The sequence below is a fragment of the Rasamsonia emersonii genome (genome assembly GCF_000968595.1).
Source record: "Rasamsonia emersonii CBS 393.64 chromosome Unknown ctg1118621759965, whole genome shotgun sequence".
Taxonomy (NCBI): Eukaryota; Fungi; Ascomycota; class Eurotiomycetes; order Eurotiales; family Trichocomaceae; genus Rasamsonia; species Rasamsonia emersonii.
Genome location: NW_013563322.1, coordinates 54,822 through 74,997, shown reverse-complemented (window position 1 = coordinate 74,997; position 20,176 = coordinate 54,822). Strand labels below are relative to the sequence as shown.

General features: G+C 50.3%; 7 protein-coding genes across 7 annotated transcripts; 5 read left to right on the top strand and 2 right to left on the bottom strand.

The window, feature by feature from the left end:
* Positions 1–168: 168 nt before the first annotated feature.
* On the top strand, positions 169–1,523 carry T310_0832 (WD repeat protein; the record flags this gene model as incomplete). Its single annotated transcript, XM_013476285.1, has 3 exons — positions 169–181; positions 230–359; positions 416–1,523. 3 exons carry the CDS (start codon positions 169–171, stop codon positions 1,521–1,523), a joined length of 1,251 nt encoding a protein of 416 aa, XP_013331739.1.
* A 368-nt stretch (positions 1,524–1,891) lies between these two features.
* Positions 1,892–2,329, bottom strand: T310_0831 (uncharacterized protein; the record flags this gene model as incomplete). Its single annotated transcript, XM_013476284.1, has 1 exon — positions 1,892–2,329. One exon carries the CDS (start codon positions 2,327–2,329, stop codon positions 1,892–1,894), a length of 438 nt encoding a protein of 145 aa, XP_013331738.1.
* A 1,240-nt stretch (positions 2,330–3,569) lies between these two features.
* On the top strand, positions 3,570–5,021 carry T310_0830 (uncharacterized protein; the record flags this gene model as incomplete). The annotated part of the gene is made up of 8 exons (XM_013476283.1): positions 3,570–3,630; positions 3,689–3,778; positions 3,857–4,021; positions 4,087–4,147; positions 4,207–4,344; positions 4,426–4,675; positions 4,763–4,929; positions 4,991–5,021. 8 exons carry the CDS (start codon positions 3,570–3,572, stop codon positions 5,019–5,021), a joined length of 963 nt encoding a protein of 320 aa, XP_013331737.1.
* A 2,321-nt stretch (positions 5,022–7,342) lies between these two features.
* On the top strand, positions 7,343–9,698 carry T310_0829 (pH response protein PalF; the record flags this gene model as incomplete). The annotated part of the gene is made up of 2 exons (XM_013476282.1): positions 7,343–7,807; positions 7,869–9,698. 2 exons carry the CDS (start codon positions 7,343–7,345, stop codon positions 9,696–9,698), a joined length of 2,295 nt encoding a protein of 764 aa, XP_013331736.1.
* Positions 9,699–11,119: 1,421 nt separating this feature from the next.
* Positions 11,120–11,937, top strand: T310_0828 (Secretory component protein shr3; the record flags this gene model as incomplete). Its single annotated transcript, XM_013476281.1, has 3 exons — positions 11,120–11,165; positions 11,196–11,240; positions 11,330–11,937. The coding sequence occupies 3 exons, from the start codon at positions 11,120–11,122 to the stop codon at positions 11,935–11,937; spliced, it is 699 nt and encodes a 232-aa protein (XP_013331735.1).
* A 983-nt stretch (positions 11,938–12,920) lies between these two features.
* On the bottom strand, positions 12,921–14,082 carry T310_0827 (uncharacterized protein; the record flags this gene model as incomplete). The annotated part of the gene is made up of 2 exons (XM_013476280.1): positions 12,921–13,258; positions 13,332–14,082. The coding sequence occupies 2 exons, from the start codon at positions 14,080–14,082 to the stop codon at positions 12,921–12,923; spliced, it is 1,089 nt and encodes a 362-aa protein (XP_013331734.1).
* A 3,281-nt stretch (positions 14,083–17,363) lies between these two features.
* On the top strand, positions 17,364–17,993 carry T310_0826 (uncharacterized protein; the record flags this gene model as incomplete). The annotated part of the gene is made up of 1 exon (XM_013476279.1): positions 17,364–17,993. One exon carries the CDS (start codon positions 17,364–17,366, stop codon positions 17,991–17,993), a length of 630 nt encoding a protein of 209 aa, XP_013331733.1.
* Positions 17,994–20,176: the final 2,183 nt, after the last annotated feature.

The window sequence follows — 20,176 nt, the reverse complement described above, 5'->3', positions numbered from 1 at the left end:
AAACATCGCGACTGGTGCAACTCCTTGAACCGGCTCCCGGTATTCGCTTCACCAGTCATAAGCCTGTTCCTGGAGTTATAAAATCCGAGGATGACGGACCGAATTCAACGCCCGTGGATGAGGTGTTCGCCCATAAAGCGGGTGTAAATGTCCTTGCTATCGATCAGCATGAGGGACGATAGTATGTCTTTATATTATTCCTTCGTGTTCAATCAAAATCCGTCTGTAGGATGTCCAAGGCTAAGGTCTCGATGTAGCATGGTTTCCGGGGGCGCAGACCCGTCTATTCGTTTGTGGGATCTCGAGAGTCGGGGCTCAGAGTTAGAGCATCTGCACGAATCCGTTGCTTCGGTCCACAAGTGAGGAATACAGGCATCTCTACAGTCTTGCTGGACGATAACTGACTAGACGATAGGGCCTCGCATGAGTCTGCCCATACTCATGCTATCACCTCAATCTCGATATATCCGTTTGACCCAACGCCGTCTACGATTTTGACGACATCCCATGACAACACCCTGAAATTGTCTACCTTGGAACCCCCCGCCATCAGGCCAGCCCACACGTTCAATCTTCACGTAACGCCGTATTCTCATTCCTTCTCGTCCCATCCGGCTTCAACACTGCTCATTGCTGTAGGCTCATCAGAAAAATCTGTCCGTCTTCTCGATCTTCGCACTGGGCTCGCGACTCATGCCTTGCCAGGGCATAATTCTTCTGTCTTGTCTGTAAGCTGGGCACCTCATCATCCTCATATCTTGGCTTCTGCTTCGACAGACAATCGAGTTATAATTTTTGATGTCCGCCGTGCTGGCCATAACTCCGCCATAGCCACCTTGGATATGGACGATGCTGTTGGGGTGATCGCACCAGATTCTGCGCCTGAGTCATTTTCAGCTCGCCCAGCCTTTTCTCGTCAAGCTCGCGCTCACAACGGAGCTGTAACTGGGGTCCGATGGACGTCGAACGGCAGTCATTTGGTGACAGCAGGTCAGGACGCACGGATCCGTGTGTGGGATGCAACAACGGGGGCAAATACGCTGGTCCATTTTGGTCCGCGAGTCCGCAATAGCGTGTCATCGCATCTGGCCGAAAGGGCACCATTGATCCTGCCGAATAGTCTTTTGCAGCCTGGCCATGAGATACTTTTGTGGCCCAACTTCAACGATCAGGATGATCGTGGGGAGATCTTCATGTTCAAACTTCGAGACGGGACACTTATCAAACGACTGAAAGTGCCCGGTCTAATGTCCTCAGCTCGCCGACAGATGAGCGGCCGGTCCAGTGCGCTCAGTGCAGGGAGAATAAATGCCCTAGTGTGGAGAGGGAATGGCGGGTCAGGAGAAGGATTAGAACTGTTCTCCGCCCACGGAGATGGGACAATTCGGGCTTGGGTGTCGCGCGTACCTGATGGTGAGCCTGACGAGACGGACGAAGAGGAGCAAGAAGAGAGGAAGCGCAAGAGGGATGCTCTCGAGGAAATATACCGCGGATTGACAGCTCCTTCGGTGAGATTTACGTAGTCTTGGTGTCTTTGAACCTAGGAGGAATCACGGCATATATAAGCGTCTCTTCTGCGACGAGACTCTCAAGGACCCAGATTCTATTCGAACTCTTCTGTCCGTCTCGTTTCGGCTTGACATTTTATTCTCTTCGACCATGCTTACGCACCAAGATCCTGGAACACAGAACGCAAAGACAAGAGCTTATAGGTTTGATCCCATTTGAATGACGATGATATTCCACGAGAATTGCGCTCAGGATACATTCGAGAAGTACTACTGTACTGTGCATAATGATACAGTCTTCGTATCTAAATCTTCAGCGATATATGCAACATCGTTTTGACTCGATTCCCACAAACCACAGCATTTCTCGCAAGAGTCATGTTTTAATACCGATGCTGAGGCTCTTGCACCGCCTCCCTCGCCTCCGGGTCCTCCTTCGGAGCAAGCTTGTCGAAGATACTCCGGTTCAGAGTGGCATGCTTGATGGGCCTAGTCCGGCCCTTAGTGCCAGGATCCTGCGACTTGAAGTCCAGATTCTTCGTCTCGATCTCCGCGGGGAGCGAGTCACCTAGGGCAGTCATAACTTCGCCCGAGGCGTGGGTGTCACGCTTGCTCCGGGGCATATCGGTCGGGTTATCGGCCGCTTTTACCAGAGTTGGCTGCGCGAGCCCGTCGTAGCTGAACTGGTGGTTTTCCTCCTGCTGGTCCGGGCGCGCTTTCGAGGGGATGAGGTTCTGCAACCCAGCGTCGTTGGGCATGCGCGTGCCTGTGGGCGCCATCTCTGAGAGTGAGCCACCGGTGTGAGGGTCTGGAGAGGCCATGCTGCTGACACAGAACGAGGTGTATGCCGGTGTGCGTCCTTCTTTTCTGCTGAGTAGGATCGTATTAAGTGCTCAGGTGGCGGACCTAGATACGGTAGACTAGTTCGATCTAGAACCTAGCTAGGTACTAAAAGAAAGGAGTGAGGATGGGCATACACAGCAAGATGCCACAAGTCAGATTAACCGTGCAGTCCAAGATGCTTCCTCCCCAGGTACAGAGTACAGGAGAAAGTGTGGTGTGATATCACCGCTGGCCCATGGCTGCCCTGATATCAGTGATGATGAGATGATGACATCTCTGTATCTGCGGGGCGCCACTTCCAGGGACACCGCCTTAATTTCTAAAAGTTTTACTGGAACAATCAGTCATTAGGCTAAGCACAAGTACTTAGCTGGAATTGAATAGTTGTTGAAAGCATAGTAATATTTCCTGAAGTAGGCAACAATGCCCTCCGTCGGACCTCGATTTTAAAAAAGAGATACAGGCACACACAGAGAAATAAAATTTTTTTTTCTTCTTGGCCAGACCAGGACGGAGAGAGTCAATGCAAGAGGATTCTCAGTTGTAGAAATTCATGTATAGATGGATATCTTTCCCATGTTCCAGAGCATCCTCAGGCCAGACCACCAGTATCTATCTAGCTTAGGGACCTTTTTTTTTCTGTTAACAACCACCACACGCGAATTTTCAAAGCCTTTCAAAGCTTAATAGTGGTAGTGGAGTGTACCTATTCCGCACTATACTGCTTAGTGATCTAGGTTCATTAGCCGAAGCTTCATTAGAATCAGGTGGCTCGCGGTCAGACCCCCAACTCAGTCGCCCTCTTCCTGCCGAAGGTTATTTGAACTCAAAAACTCGATTTATGTTGGCCAGCCACATCAAACGCTCCTTTCCATTCTTGGATCGTTGCATCTGATATCAACAACCCTGACATTTTTCATGACGCTAAACAGAAAGCTGATTTGTGCCCGCCTAAAGACATGCGCATTGGCCTTTATATAAAATTCGGCCCCTCCCACTACAGCGCATTCTTCCATAAAATGCCGCAATTGCATCTTGTTCGACCGTCTCTAAACTGTTGGAAAGTTGTTCTTCGTGCCTGAGTTTACGAATCATCAAAACTCAACAACGGCGGAATCATGGCACAGAACGAGTTCACGGGACAAGATAGTCATCACGCTCTACCTGCAATTGAAGTGGATTCTCAGGTTTACAAATCTTAAGTCATTTGTCATAACAATGATGGTTTCTAACGGAGTCCTTAGGTTACTGACAATGATTCTACTTATGGGCAAGAGCTGTCAGTAACAGATTTCTGCATAGGCACCTTTACTGCAGTCATACGACTGACTATATAGCCAGTTCAACCTACAGTGCCTCTTTGACCTCTTCGGTGGTGAATTACCGCCATGAGAATGGCAGGCGCTACCATGCTTACCGCGATGGCAGTAAGAGGCCATTTCTTCGAATGCTACCTAGATACCTAAAAGCCTGCAGTCTCACTGACTTTGGTGGCTATTGAAAAGGCTACCTCTTGCCTAACGACGAGAAAGAAGCCGATCGCCTGGACATGGGCCATGAACTGACACTGATGGTCATGGAGAGGAAATTATTTTTTGCACCTATTGGTCCATCACCACAGCGAGTCATTGATCTGGGTACTGGAACCGGAATATGGGCAATTGATTTTGGTAAGCAGCCATTTAACAAGATTTATATATATTTCAGGGCTTGGGACTGATGAGTTGTATTTTAGCTGATGAATACCCTTCTGCCGAGGTTATTGGTAACGATCTGAGTCCTACTCAGCCATCCATGTTAGTAAGGACTCCGCCCCTCTGTTAAATATATATTAATGAAAAGAATGCCTCTACAGGGTTCCTCCAAATCTCAAATTTTATGTCGACGACATCGAATCTGGATGGACGTACGAAAATCCATTTGACTTTATCCACGCTCGTTATCTGGCTGCCTCCATCAAAGACTTCAAGAAGTTGCTGAAACAATGTTTCAAGTAGGGCTTCTATTTTTTTTCCCCATTCTAACTTTTTACCTAAAAAGGCTCTGCCGGACTCATTAATAACCAATCAATCAGCAATACCAAGCCTGGAGGCTGGGTAGAATTCCAGGACTGGGACATGTTGATAAGGTCCGAGGATGGAACGACCAAAGGCTCCGCCATCGAGAAGTACTATCAGGCGATCATCCCTGCTTTTGAAAAAGCCGGCTATCCCACCAGACCTGGACCACAACTTGAAGAGTGGTTCCGTGAAACAGGATTTGTGAATATCCACGTTCACAAATATCGGGTTCCGATAGGAGTCTGGCCGAAGGATTCGCATTATGTGAGCAGTCATCCCCCTCCTGCAATTTTTTTTTTAAAAAAAAAAGAACAACCGCTAACCTTATCAACTTATCTATGGACTTTACAGAAAAAACTCGGAACATTGTTTCTACTAAGTGCCGAGAAAGGTTTCGAAGGAGCTGCCATGGCTGTCCTGACGAGGTTCGAATCATGGTCCCCTGAGGAAGTCACAGTTCTTGCGGCTGGGGCTTTGAGCGATGCCAAAAATCCAAAGATCCATGGACTATTCGACTTGTAAGTTTTTTTTCTCTAATTATTATTGTTCTTGAGATCTGACAACTCGGTCTGTATGTAGTTATGTCGTGTATGGTCAGAAGCCCGAGTGAACTGTCAATCGCAGATGGCAAGGATGAGGAATTTTGACTGCATCAGGGTCAAGGCTTTTTTTTTGGCGAGACCAAGACAGATACAGAATCAACGCAGGAAATTTGTCTGTTGTGAGGATTCATAACGACATGTAGATACTTTTCCCATACAGGTCAGCTAGTACAGAGCACCTAGATTTATACAACCGCAATAAGCGAACTTTCAGAGCGTTCCAAAGTTCAATATGATGGAGTGCACCTATTCTCAATTGTATGCTTAGACGAAACCAAGGAGCAGAATGTCGGCTCACCATCTCGTTTATCCACCTTCGATAGGCTAGTTTTGCAGATCAGAAACTGCAAAGGCCTTTTTTTTCTTGCCCCTCTCTTGCTCAGAGTCTTACGGATGTGCTATTATTATTGTTGTTAATCAGACGCGCGTTCAAAGGCCGACGCCCCATGCTAGTTAGGCGGGTGATGACGTTTGACGAGTACGAAGGAATGAGATGACAGATCCGATCCGTTCACATGCCAGTCTGCCAGATGTACCCGCGTGCCTGCATCTTGGAGCAAGCCAAGCCTTAGGTGCCTGGTTCACAAACTGTCATGGGCTGAAAATAATCCCGGTGGTTTGCTTGTTTCGTCTTGTTTGGACTTGACTTCTCACTTGGCAAAAAAGCTTGACACGCTTCTTCCCGGGTTCTCGATGGCCTGAAAGGCTGAAAGCCCAACGCCTGATTGAAGTGGAGATGGGACCGCGAAAGAAGAGTGGGTCGTGGACCTGTGGACCACCAAACGTTGAATACGGAGTACTCCGTACCAAACACCAATTACGCCAGCGAGAAAGGGAAAAGGGAATTACTCCGTATTGCAATTTGGAGAGTAGTTAAAATGCGACACGTTGACTAGGAAATACAGCGTAACTACCAGGATGGGAAAGTGCGATGCAGAGAGATCTACAACCACGTGCTGTTCCATTACCTGACGGCGTGCAAGTCACTCAGTGCTGGCTGTCGTGTGATTTGCAGAGGTCTCTCCAAATAAGGCCTGCGCTATGAGTTCTATGTGCTTAGCGCAGGTGCCATTTGACGAGTCATTGGTAAACTTGTTCGTTCAAGTGAGTTGTCTCGTATCGAGTTCTACTTGAAGAGCGTTCTTTCCGTCTGGGGAGCTTCGATCGGGAAGGAGCCCTGGACGGTGCGGGTCAACAGGCTGCCTTCCGAGCTGGGCAGCCATTTGTCTCCGGCTCACCGGTCGTCAAAATGCAGATAGTGTAATACTGCAACCACGCATGAAGACGAATCATCACCAGGCTGCAGGACTGCGACTTGATCCTGGACTGAGCCTGAGCTGTCGCGTTCCTCTTCCTCTTCGGATGGGTGTGGGTCGTGGTTAATAGTCAAGAATTTAGGCCTCGAGAGCGACGCGGTGGAACGGCAGCGGGGGACATCAGCCCACCTGCAACAGAACAGCCACGCGCCTGACCGACACAAGCCTGGAGCCCCTGCCCAAAGGCCCGGGATGCAAGGCCCTCCCTGGACGAACTATTGGCAGGCTCCCCCAGGGCCCGCATAAAGCTTGACCCGGCCAAGGACGGCGTGTCGGCGGCCTTGGTGCTTATCTATCCGCCCTTCGCTCTCGCCCTCTTCTGCCGGCGTTCGGTGCTGCTTCTTGGCCTCCCTCGCGCTGCGATCCGCGCGTTCTTCCCCACATCCTGTATCGGCTCTCGATCCTCTGTCCACGTTCTTCTTCCAAAACGCATTCTTCAATTCATTCCTTAGTCCCTCTTTGTTCCCGCTTTCGAGTCGACCTGCCGTGCAACCCTACCTACCACTGTAACTGCCCAAGGGAAGACCGGACGTTGGTAGCGCAGAAGCGCCCCGATCTTGTCTCGGTGAACCTGAACCTTTCGGAGACGGCTCAGATAGGCGGATCACGAGTCATTGGCACTCTCGTGCAACTGGCTCGCCTATTTTCTCTCGTTCTTGTTCCGTCTTCTCGTGCGAACGATGCGCCCTGAAGTCCGTCCTACATCTGATTGAGTCGCTTGTCTCCCCAGCATCTTCGCCCGTCTCTCGCTCTTTCCGCTTCCCGGCGCTTTTCGACACTGGCGTTCAGCCAATCTGGCGCGTGTCTGCGACGTGTCAGGCTCGCTGTCGTACAGTGTACTTATTGTGATTGCAGCTTACCCCCCGTGACCCCTGTGACAGCGCTGGTCGCCTCGTCATCCCTCCTGTCGCGCACTTGTTGGGATACTCCGAACGAAACCTGGGCTCTGCAGCATTCAACAATCGGAGGAGGAAGAACTTTTTATGGATCCAAGGGCGTGTTCTTGAATTGTCATGTCTGTCGATCCCCTCTCGGCAACGTCCCAAACCCCGCCCTCGTCCCGGAATCGTTGGGTGCTGAACAAGCTCACCTCCCATTTTGGTCACCGAAATCGCAACATCTCCGAGTTCTACGTCCAGCCAGACGATCCATGGAGAACCTACTTCCCCGGCGACGTCATCAAGGGCACGGTCGTCCTCACCGTGGTGAAGCCCGTCCGCATTACACACTTGGTCGTATGCCTACACGGATTCGTCAAGGTATTCAAGAATACGGTGGCTCCAGGGGAAGCGGGCCCTGAAATTGGGTTTCTTGGTCCAGGAAGAGGCAGGAGAGGAGGCCAGTACCTAGGCAATGGGCTTGCGACACTATTTGAGGACGAGTTGGTTCTCTGCGGCGATGGCCGCCTCAAGGAAGGCATTTATAAGTTCCAGTTTGAATTGGAGCTTCCGCCTTATAGCCTTCCTAGTAGTATCAATGTATATCCTTTCTCCCAGTGCGTCTTTTACCCATGGCAATACTAATGGCAAGTTTCTCCAGTTCGAGCGCGGAACAATTTCATACGTTATCACGTCCACTCTGACTCGACCAACGACCATCAGTCCCACAATGTCTTGTCACCGGCGGATTACTGTGCTCGAAAACCTGGACATTGCGCCATTTCCCCCTCCTAAGCCTCGAGTCGTCTCCTTGGAGGCAGTATCGAAAAAGCCCAAGGCGATTTTGAAGCAAAAGAACCCATCCGCCGATCAGGTTCAGGATTCAACCTTACTGGAAGCGTCCCTGAACGGCCTTTCGGCAAATGATCAGAGACCTCCCTTGAGTCCCGCGCCTAGCGAGATCAGCGGTTCGAGTCGCGTGAGCACCAGCAGTCAGAGTTTCCAGATCCCGGGGGACCCGAAGTCGACGAGAACGGGCAGCGTGCGGAGTAGTGGAGCTCGCAGCACTACTGCATCCTTGCCAGAGAAGACCATTACCGCGACAGCGGAGCTTCAACGAGCCGGAGGATTGCCTGGTGACACCATACCTATCAAAATCACCATTAATCATAACCGAAAAGTGCGGAGTCCCCACGGCATTATTATCACCCTCTACCGGCAAGGTCGGATTGACGTTCATCCGGCCATCCCTGTCGGTCCACCGGGCCCAGACGGCAAGCAGAACTATGAGGATTACCTGCCAAAATCGCGGACCGGGCTGAGTGGTCTTTCTTTTGGCACCAGCCGGAGCAGCAGTGTCTTCCGGAAGGATCTTTCCCAGACGTTCGCGCCGTTAATCGTCGATCCGGTCACCATGAGCGCAACCGTCAAGACCTCGATTCGGATTCCCGAGGATGCGTTTCCAACGATCGGGCGTGTTCCGGGCGGAATGATCAGTTTTCGATATTACGTTGAAGTGGTGGTTGATCTGCGTGGCAAGCTTGCCGCGCAGGATCGCTTTCTTCCACGTTTGAACATGGTCTCAGGAGGTAGCAACTTTTCCTCCAGTGGCCAGGTTTTCACTGTCGCGGATAAAGCGGGCAATTCCATCACTTCTAACTGGGCTGGCAACATTCTGGACACCGATCAGATTCGACGCGAGAAAGGTGTCGTCGCCATCGTCTTCGAGGTTGTGGTTGGGACACGAGATTCGAGCCGTCGTCCACGTCAAACGACGGAGGAGAACGCCTCGCTCGCTGATCACTCGGCCGCCTTTCACAGTACCAGTTTCGATGGAGCTGATAGGTACTCCGATGGACACATCGATATTGGGGAGGAGCAGTACGCCGCTGAAGGTTATTATCCCAATGCAGATTACTACTACGACCATGAGGAGGAGTATTGGGATGAGTATCCCACAACAGGAGGGCAGCCTTACCAATCACTGGGTGAGGTCTTTCCACCTCCGCAGCCCGAGGAGCCGGTGGATGAGAAGACTAGGTTGCGGCGAGAAGAAGAAATGCTCTTGCCGAGTCGCCCGCCAGGTCAGGATGAAGCCGGCCCTTCCACCGTGGTAGCAACTGCTCCCACAGCGCCAGATTTGCCGGACGATGACCCATATCCCTACAATCCTCCGAACAGTGGGAATGATGCCCCCTCTTCGGCCCCGTTGTCATCTGCCTTGTCTGTGGAGACTATCGTTCTTGGTCCTAGCTCTGCCGGCCCAAGCGAGCCTCCTCCCGCTCGCGGTGAGGTCCAGTCTCACGGGGATGATAAGCAGGAGCTCGAGAGGCAGCGATTAATGATGGAGGCTAGTGCCCCGGATCCGGCACCCGGTGGTAGTACTCCAGCTGCCAACGCCGTTCCTTCTGCTCCTGTACTCGACGAAGAGGATCAGATTATAAGTCTGGATGGTGGTGGAGATGAAGCTCTACCGCGATATCAACGTTGAATCAAAGATACTGCATTTTTGGGTTGTGCCATGGTGGCCCTGGCGTTCTGTTTGAAGAGAGAAACGAGAGATCTTATATTCTTGCATTTTTTGCAGCTGGATGTTTTTCTATATTGGAAGATACCACTGTCGTTGTTTTGGAATTTTACCACTCAGATGGTTGGATGGGAGCTGCAGGCGTTTCAAGACCAAAAAGGCGGCTTGCGAATTTATAGCCTCGGACTAGATATGATTTGCGGCGTTGCTCTGATTTTGGGGGCTGCATTGCATTTTTTACGGGATGTGCATTACATTGTTCGACAACGTTCATCAGCTCTGTTCTTGTCTACTTTGTCGTGATGCTTGAGATGTGTATTCTATATTCATTCTTTGGGTCTTTAGATCCACGGTCAGGTTTGGGAATTGGCCAGGATTACTAGCTTCTGGACAGATCATAATATGAATGATAGAGCCAGGCTCTGCTGGAAGTTCAAATCAAATTTTTCGTAGAAGAAATCTGTCAAGCATCCCGAGGTCTTTTCATAAGGTACCAATTAGGAAGGAACTTCTTCGCTTACGCTCTTGCCTGTGTCGGTCATCAGTTACGTGTAAAAATCTCACCTTTAGAAGCCAGAAAGCACCGTGATAAACAACCCGAAATTGTTCTTCCTACCTATCTTTTTCCTTTCTTACTGCATTTCACTGTCATGCGTTGCCGATACCCTGGCCTCTTTCTCACCGCTATAGTAAGCCAGCACAGCCATGCACCTTTCCTTGCATGTATTTTCCTGATTACATGTACCACAGGTTTGTCTATGAGACGAAATGCAGTAATCGAAAACCATTGACAGGAATCGATTTTCTATGCAGCCTTTGCAGGGTTTCCAGCCATGTTTCCATCAGTCTTAGTTTCCTGTTCTTGACTTCTGAGGCGCCTGCCTTCTGCGGTAAGACCCCTTGCCGAGGCTCCTAACGAGCAGAACTCCCACGTGTGTCCGCCTTTTGAATTCCATCCCATTTCTTTCTGTCTTTTATTTTTTTTTCCCCCTTCTTTTTGGTCAATTTCCCGTGTCATTGGGGAATGATTATATAAAAATGAATTACTTGATCAGTTCAAGACCTGGATGAACGATCAATGCTGAATTGATGAGGCCCTGTCAATTTTGGTTTGTTCGAGTCCGCCAAGTAAACTAAGTTGGCAGCGATCCGTGCTACCAAACCACTAAGGACAGCCGAAGGGAGGTTATCTTCTCAGCTCCGGACAGTTGTCACGAGAGCGATTCCCGTCAAATTTGACTCCCTGTCATCGACTGGATCGGCCGGTCTAGGATTCCTTTTTCTCTCCGTTCCTTCCACCTGAATAGTGCAACACACACTCGCGATACACATCGCGAGCGAGAGACCTGAGCAGCTGCCGCTGCTATCAACCACTGTTGCCCTCCATGGCGCTCAAGAGTGGGTCGTTTGCGACCTTCCTCATCGTCTGTCGTATGTGACCCCTGTTTTGCTCTGCTACAGCTTTCTCCACCTGCGATCGCCTGCACGGATCACTGTGTCAGCAGTGTATGTGTATACAGTTGTGGAGTTGTGAACCTGAACTCTTGCGATTCCTTGTCTACAATGCCGACGTGACTAACGAATCACCCGCACAGCAACATGTTTCTTCCTCGGCATCATCTTCTCCCTGTTCCCGTACGACTATCCGCTCCTGTGGTCTGGCGAACCGACTCCTCCCTCCCACTATGATTACCTCGAAGCTCACCTGCGCTTCCTGCACGCCTCCCCTCCCCTGATCCCGCGGATCTTACATATCGTCATCTTCATCGGCTTCGCGGGCCTGCTCGCGAAGCTGTACAAGCCGTCTGAGGCGAACATGCTCTTTGACGGCGCCAGTCTGGTTCTCTACGTCTGCGGAGTGACGGTGTACATCGCCAACATCGTTAAGGGTCTACGACTCGTCAGCGGCGGCCAGTACGGCGCGGACCTGGCCACGACACCGGAGGAAGCGGACCAGATTCTCGGCCGCGAGGACAGCCTGAAAGTTCTGGCGGCGAGCAATACCATCCTGGCCCTCGTGCTGGTCGGCGTGTTGATCTTGCAGGCCGGACAATGGTACGCGGAGCGGAAGGATGCGCAGGAATATGAGACGCTGAAGCGGAAGAGAGCCGAGACCTCTCCCAACAAGAGAGAGCGGCCTGAGTCGAGTCCCAATCTGGGACGAGTAAGTCGCCAGGGAAGCTCGTCAAAGAAGAGGCAGTGAAAGAAAAGAATGACGAGAGGGGTTATGTTACGTGTATGCCTTTTAAAAGAGGAAGTGGGACAGACAGTTCTTCTTTGGCAACTGTGTGTGTGCGTGTGTTGTGTGTGTATGTGTGGATGGACAATGTATCCGTGTGTTTTGTCTTAAACCTCGACCGATCCTTGTGCGTCGAGTACGATGTGGTTTAGGTACTCGATTCATTCGATCGATTCGTCATATATACAGATAGAGACATTGTCGAGGAACGAGAGACGAAGTGTTTTTTTACTTATTTACTGAAAGTTCGCTGAACGATATCAAGGGGAAAAAAAATTCCATTTATCACTATAGACCTGCTATCATGAACAACGAATGACGTTGCCTAAATATCAATATTAATCCTCTGCATTCAAACCTGGCTGTCGTTATGTTCGTATCGGTAGGTTTAAAAAAGTTCATATAAGAAAAGACATTATATACAAAATGTGAGGGCAGCAGAGTGGGTATATTTGAGTTGTGCGTGCGGTGGTGCAATAACAAGAGAAAGACGCCAGCTATGCCCCCAACAATGACAATGACAGGCAAGATTGTCCAGTAAGTATGAGCTACATACAGAGATTTTAAACGATTGTCCCAGAACACATGAAATAAAAACAGATGCAACGAAGGTGCCTAGTAAGGGGTATAGAGGAAACGAATCAAATAATCTCGTGACCAGAAAAACAAAAGTCTGTCGCTTAGCGATGGCTCGGGTGCTTATTGCTTATTGAAGAGGGGACATCTTTGTTGTCGCCAACGACTGCAACGCGGGCAATTGAGTAGGACGACAACAATATTGTGGAACGAAAAAAGGACAACTGTTATAGGCATCAGCATCAGCATCATTAGACATCATATATATATATCAAGACGGCCTCAGTATGGACAGACATGAGCATCCAGAAAAGTTTTTGCGGGGGAAGGGGAAAAACAACGGCAGGGTCGTTCATAGATATCTGCGCATATCAGGTCTCTTTCGTCGCGATGTAGCGCATCGTATCCTGCGGTGAAAATGAGAACGGGCTACGAGGAAGATCTGGAGAGCGAGGACTCAGAGCCTTGGCGAATAGTTCGTCTCCTGAGTCAGTGCTCTCGGTGCGTTTCAGTGAATCGAATCCAAATTCAGCACCACCCTGCTGTGCCTGTTGGATTGATTCCGGCGGGTGATGGGCCACCACGCGTCGGGTATCAGACGAAGGAGGTGGAGCGTTGCGGAAGGAGTTGAAAGATGACACTGCAACATCCGGAGACTCGGGGGAGAGGAGGTGGGCTCCTGCATTAGCATCGTTATGACCGGCTTGTCCTAGACGCATGTGAGCAGAAAGTTCTCTCCGTGAGGTGATGTGAAAATAAATTGACGGAAAAATTGGTCACACCTTCTGCCCTCTTGGCCAGATCCATTTCACTTGTCTGGAGCTTCAACCCTTTCAGCTTTTCCCCTAATTTTCTTCCCCCCGCAGGCGAGATGGGTGTAGTGGGAGGATATGACGGCGCTTCTGATGATGGTGCTGGCGAGGATGACAAAACATTCTGGGAAGCAGACGGAGCTGAAACACCAAAGTTGGATTCAATCCATTCCTTCTCCTGAATTGCCATCTGCACCGCGACGCCTTCTGAGTTCTTGATGAATTCCTCCCGGATCTCCTTTTCAAGGGCTTGCAGGCGCTTCTTCGCCCATATTGTATGCAACACACCCTTCTTCCCTGCTGTCCGTGCCGTCGCGCCCAACTCTGCTGGGAATATGGCGGGTAGTGGATTGAGCTGTACCGACTCCGGCTTGACGGTGGATGCAGAACTTGGATGCGGCGTGTACGTCAAAGTCACCACTGGAGGAATCGTCACGCCAGGAGGGAGCAGGAAATAAAACCGGCGCGTATTCTCGCTCGTCTGCTCGTCGGCAGGAAGCACTGTCGTCTTCCCTTCCCACGAAACGTGCCACGAGCCTGTTGAGGATCGGCTTAGGTCGTCATCTTCCCATTCCACCATCAGGATCTTGGTCCCCTCGTTCCCCTTTCCAGCCTCGAATTCGAAACGTGCAAGCGCCGTGATGGAGAGGCTGCCGCCATTGGGGACGCGCGGGGTCTCCAGCGGGGAGAACTCGCTGTCGGGGGAGAAGGTCTGAGACATGGCTTGACTTGTCCAGGGCTATCTGCTCCTCAGGGTCGACCTCGGAACCGTGTAGGAGACAGTGCAGTGGCTTATTCTGACGAAATGCGGGGGCTGGAAGCGTTTGGAGGAAGCACAGGGCAGCACATTGCCTGCTGCCGAAAGCAGACTGAGAAGGGCAGGCAGATCACGGGATCTCGGGGGATTCCTTTCAGGGTCGCTGGTCGGCGACCGCAAGGCCGCCCGCTGATTATCGCCGTTCTCCTTTCCACATTGTCATCATCTGTCAAATCAGACCGCGAGGAGGCCGGCGACGATCTCGTGCTTGGCAGCCAAACTCTTCTAAAAATAGAGGCGGCATGCGTGCAATGTGTGCCGGGAACGATGGCTTGCCGGGATCGTCATTGGATGTCGGCTCTCGTTTGGGAATGCAACCTCGCGATTTCAGCCAGCTCGAATGAAAACTGCCCTCCCGAATAAGATGAAGGAGCGGTTGAAACGGCTGGTGCCAGCATCTGAAGCCAAAAAGTCATAACATCCAGCATAAATCGGTCAGAGGACAGAATGTGGTCGTCAGAGTATTCCGTACTCGGCCATGGACCCCGCATGCTCGGTGGAGGGGACAACCCCCCAAATGCGTTCTTGGCATTAATCAACTCCCGACACTGGCCGGTTCCTGCTTGAATCCTTCGTCATCGGCGCTTAACTAGGTCGATACTTACCAAACAGGTGAATATGAAGTTCAGTTCAGACTCTCCCTTCGGATCTTCGATGATGACACACGTACGGCATTGAATGAGATACCACCGAGTCCATATCTCATTTTCTTGATTCTCCGCCGCATGTTGGCACGGAGACCAATCTAATCTGATCTAAACACGTGATGCAGACAACCTGTCTACATAAGGTAGCAGAACGGCGCTTATTAAACGCTTTTGCAGAGTGTCTAGATGATATTAATAACAGACCTTATTGAAGTTTTTCCAAAGACAAGTGTGAGAGTTCAATGCTGTTCTCGATTCTTATATCAGGATTATGTCCCTACCCAGAAACTTTGAGCTAGATTCATGCGGTTTTGTCAGACCTCTGATAATCCCTTGAATCTCCCAGAGATGCTCCAAGCTCCAGTTAATATGTCGCTTACATGAGACCCGACAAAACTCGCGGCCGGCTTCACAATACTGTTGACAGACAGCTGCTGGCCAATACGTTTCTTATCGACCATAGCCAGCAAAACAGATCAGATGCCTGATGCTAAGATGCCTGATTTCGACTTAAAATATCACAAAGGTTTCTGTTGATCTTCATTTAGACCATGAAGTTGGTGAAGCAAACAATCGGCACCAATCGCTGCAGAAGCTGCAGAATGGCATCGCGATTCGCGAATGTCGATTTGTTTCGACAGTAGCTGCTTCACGAAGGGCCAACATCGTGATTACATATTCATAGAAGCCCATCATTCTTTCCATATGCACGACATTCTGGTACTCTGGTGCGTGCTCGATTGGCTCCAATATCCCTGTGGCCATGCGCTTGGCGGGTAGACAAGATCTATGTCTAGGTTCTCGACCTGATTGGTTCGCCCCTGATCCAAGTCATTGGAAGCGCCCTGCATTAAGGAAAACAGAAGGAAAAGCCATGAAGCAGAATATGCAGGTACTTGGTTAGCTGCGAATCAGATACCAGATCAAGTGAGCTGAAGAAGGAGAGGGCGCGTAAGTAGGATCGAGGAGTCATTGTTTTAGGGCCGTGTCATCGAAATAGGCTTAGTGTAGTTCTCTCGGAGAAAAAAAGAAGAATCTGGATGTTTACTTCGAATGTTATTGTTGTGAGAAGTCACCGGAGTTGCCCTGATTCTGGTCAAGCAGTTCACTGTAAAATCAGTAGAAGAGAAACAAGACACTCTCAGGCTAGCAAAGGATAATTACAAAGATGATCATGAAGAATCGGGGAAAAAATAAATCCAGCGCTCTGTGAGGTGAGGAAGACAACTGGACTTTCCAAGCGCCATATCTAACCACACTATGTTATCTCCGGCTTGCCTGTTGTTTATGTGTTTACACGTTGGCGAAATCACAGCCACACCATTGAAGCACAGATCGCAATAAAGAAAAAGAGCAGTTATGATCCTTCGTGGGGCGAATACAAGAGTAGCTGGCTATATCAGAGGCTCACAGCCAGCTGATGATGTTTTTCAGCCCCAAGCTGGCGTTCGTGGGCGGTTCGCCCGCTGAGGCCAGAGCCGCGCGCTTTCAGCTCCACGAACCAGAGGGCCTCCGCCTGCCGAAATCGACTTCTTTCAGGGGCTCCAGGACATGAAACTCAAGAGAAATAGGAAGTTAAATGGCGGCGATTCGTAAGGCAGAACCGTTGAGGCTTGCCTCAGATGGCGCGCGGGAACTCGAACATTCTTCTTGACCTCCGTGGGCGGTTAGGGAGGCAGCCACCTGATATAAGAAGAGCAGAGCATCTTCCCCTGTCCATCATGGATGCGATTTTATAAGATCTTCCGATTTACATTGTTACGCAGAAGAAAAACAAAATTGTCGAGTTCTTCCAAACCTTGCCAACAGCAAACCGCGAGTGCGGCCTTGCTCTTCATCAAGCTTGCTTTCCTTATTCGAGTGAGCCCGCCAGAATCCTGAGAATTCCAATCGCCCAAGAGGGCACCGGCACACATTCGTCTATCGAAGACTGGAGTGTCTCTGGTTAGTGCAGCTTCAGACTGGAGCCCAACAACACAGTACGTACTGAACAAAGTCGTGTTTTGCTGCTGCGATGCAGACGCTCGTGTAGCCTTAGCGCTGCCTGTTGGCGCTAGGCCATTCCTGGTTGGCTGACTCGAAATCTAACTCAATACGCAGATCAGTATCGGTACAGTACAATACGGTGATACATGTATTGTACCGTTTCTCCATACGGCCGCCTGTCGAACGTCTATACCTAGATCTCACTCCCAAACTCACGGGTGGAACTATCGTCACAGCCCCCGGCCTTTGCTAGCCTTTCATTGCTGGTTGGATGATGCCCCCTTGTGATCGCACCGAATGCGTCTCCGCCTCTGACGCTGCGTCTCTGGTCTTGTTTAAATATTTTAAATCGATTCCCTCTCACCTCCGCCCGTGCTCCAGAACTACACACCGTTCCTCCCAGCACATTCGAGCCTCAGGCGTGTCGGACGCTGCTGTCATTCCTTTACCTTCGATCTGACTGCCAGATTGTCCCATTCTGCGTTCAAGTTTATCAATTTGCAAGTCGCGATCATCTTCGCAATTTCATACCCTTGTTAATTACAAGGCACAATGGCCCCTACGAAGCCAACTCTCCATCCTCTCAAAACTCCAAAAAGCACGACATTCCCGTCGGAGATTCAAAGTGGCTCTCTTTCGTCTCCGTCAGATACAAAGCGTGAAGATGCAATGTCCACTCCAATCACGCCTCCTGTCGCATATGCGGAATTCTTGAAAGCCCTTACGCCAGTGTTTACCAGTCCAGTCAGTCCAGGGACCAGCTTCCCCAAATTTCCCATCGAGAGGACCTACACATCTACGTCACAGCCGTCTAGCGCAACAACCGGTTCATTTCCTAGTGGCGATGCAATCAAATCTGCTTCTGCAACCTTTTCACCTCAGTCTCCGACAGCTCCCCCTCTTTCTGCAAAAGGATCGAGCGCGCGAAGACGTTTGAAAATATCACCCGTCAAGGGGCCTTCTACGGCATTCTCGCCGACTACAGACTCTCCGAAAAGCGCTTCGACCGTCAAGTCTCCATTTTCACCATCAGATTGGAAGCTTCGGTATTTTGAAACCACAAGAAGCACGTCTGGAAAGCCAGTAAGCGTACGCCAAGTAGTGACTCGCACTGTCACCTACAAGCGGACGCCGCTGGATCCTCCCCCAAAGGGCAAACGGAGGAAAACCAACGAATCTTAGGGATCTTTTAGTCGCTCGTTTGGCATCCGAATCTCATTGCAACCCCTGTCGAAAATGCGACAACAGTTACGACCATTTCATCTCGCATTTCTTAGCGTTTGGATCGAATTTACTTGATTAGCAATAATACCTTTTTAGACTGTCCGCATCATACCCTGGTGGTTCATGCGCGGCACGTTACCGATCCTAGTTCTCCTACGTTCATGTCACTCGGTTTCCTTACGATATAACGACACGTCTTTTTGGGGAAGTGGGGGCACGGAGTTTGGCGGCATGCTTTCCTCCTTCTATTCGGTCGATGAATGTTTCCGGCGGAGCGAAACGAATCGTGTTCGGGTATCACTTCACGAATGGGCTGCCGCCCATAGTGGCCATTGTTGGTTTCTATATATCTCTGTGTCTTTCTGATCTTAAATCGGGCACGGACGGCGCAACTTCTTTCCAATTGGTAGGGACAGCGATGCTTAGAGCAATGGTGCCGATTCATGCGTCGTCATCCTGTGTTGCTTGGTGTGGCCCGACCTACGGCTGTCATCGTTTGTTATCTGTCTAGTCCTTCCAAACTCTCTTTATTATCTCATGTATTTTAACAAAACGAGAGAACATTGGTTCCAATCAGTCTTGTTGGCATCATCGCAGCTCTCTCCTGCAACTCCAATTGCCTGAACGAGTTAGGGCCGTACAATAATGCTACGTTCCATAGTGAAAGGTGCATCTCACCAAATCCGGAAATTTGGTGATCCTAGGTAGGATCTTTTGTTGGCGGTCGCTTCCCTCGGGACGATAGAAAACTGACAGAGCACAAGAAGCCCAAGCCATACGATATGACGGTAGCAATGGGAAGGTCATAGACAACCAACAATCTCAATTATTGAATGAACTGCACTGAAACCAAAGTCTAATTATCGACTTTCCGGAACTTGCGAGTCATGGCTATACGGAATCGCCGAGAAAGCATGATCAACCTCTTTCATACTTGGGATGATTCCAATCGCGTCCCGTGACAAGCAACCAGAGGTTAAGCGTCAAGGCAGACGCCAACTTAGACGCGATGCGTCTGAGAACCCACACAACATGACTGCGATCTCGAAATAGTTAGTTTCTGGAGCCACGTCCACGCCAAAGAAGCTAACAATCTAGCACATAGTATCGTTGTCTACAAGTCATGACAGAATCCAACACGCGATGGAGTAGATATCATTGGTCGAGACGTCAATTGGGCCTCCTCATCGAGTTCCACGTGGGCCGCGTCTCTCGAGGAGAGATCCCGTAGTAGCAACTATTCTCTCCGAACTTATCTCGCTCACTGACTACATGTACGAAGAGTCATGGCTTGTCCCGAGCGGCACTAAACTTCTCTGCAGAATTTGTGGAAAACAATGTCTCCCTATTTCCGATTCAAAGATTGCGTTTGAGGCTGCGGTCGTCTCAGGCAGAGCTAGGGCAGCCTGACCCTGAGTCTGGCAGCCTAGTCAGTCCATGTATTGATGTATTGTAACGTAAACGGTAACGGTATGTAAGGTTTCGTGAAGGTATGGGTATGGGTCAGTGGGGAAGTGTCATGACATCTCCGCTTCCTTTCGACCTGCTCCGGTTTGTTTGTGATCATTGAAAATGGCAACAAAGTGAAAAGCCTCACTATTGACGCAAGTTGATCCAATGAGACGTCATAGCGAAACTATGCAGAACCGTATATCCTTGCCAGATTGTGGCAAGCCTCTTCCAGTGCATGCAGCACAAGTGGGAAAACGGCCTCCCGTGGTCACAGGCAGTTAATAATAGGTAGGTGCCAGCAGGGCATCCATACTTCTGCTCCTTCCTGGTTCTCCAGTTCCGATCCTGTCTATGATAGGCTAAGCCCGGCCTTAAACGGATGTTAGTCACCTTGAGCGGCCATCCACTTCAGCTCCCCTGCAATTTGCGACTTCTCGAGTTCAATCATGACACCTCAATGATGTTCCTCCATACTAGGGGGAGGCCTGGTGGCCTACTACACACGCTAAGATGGAGGATGGAGGGGCTAGTGTCAATCGCCCTATCCAATCTCCACACATCAACGTTCTGTCCAGTTCGTATCTCACGTTAAGCGCCGGCGCCTTTCCCTCCCGGTGATAGCGGCCTCCTCTACACGACCACCTTCGATGCTGCATCGCAACAACGACAGACGATTGGCCTCCTGCTCC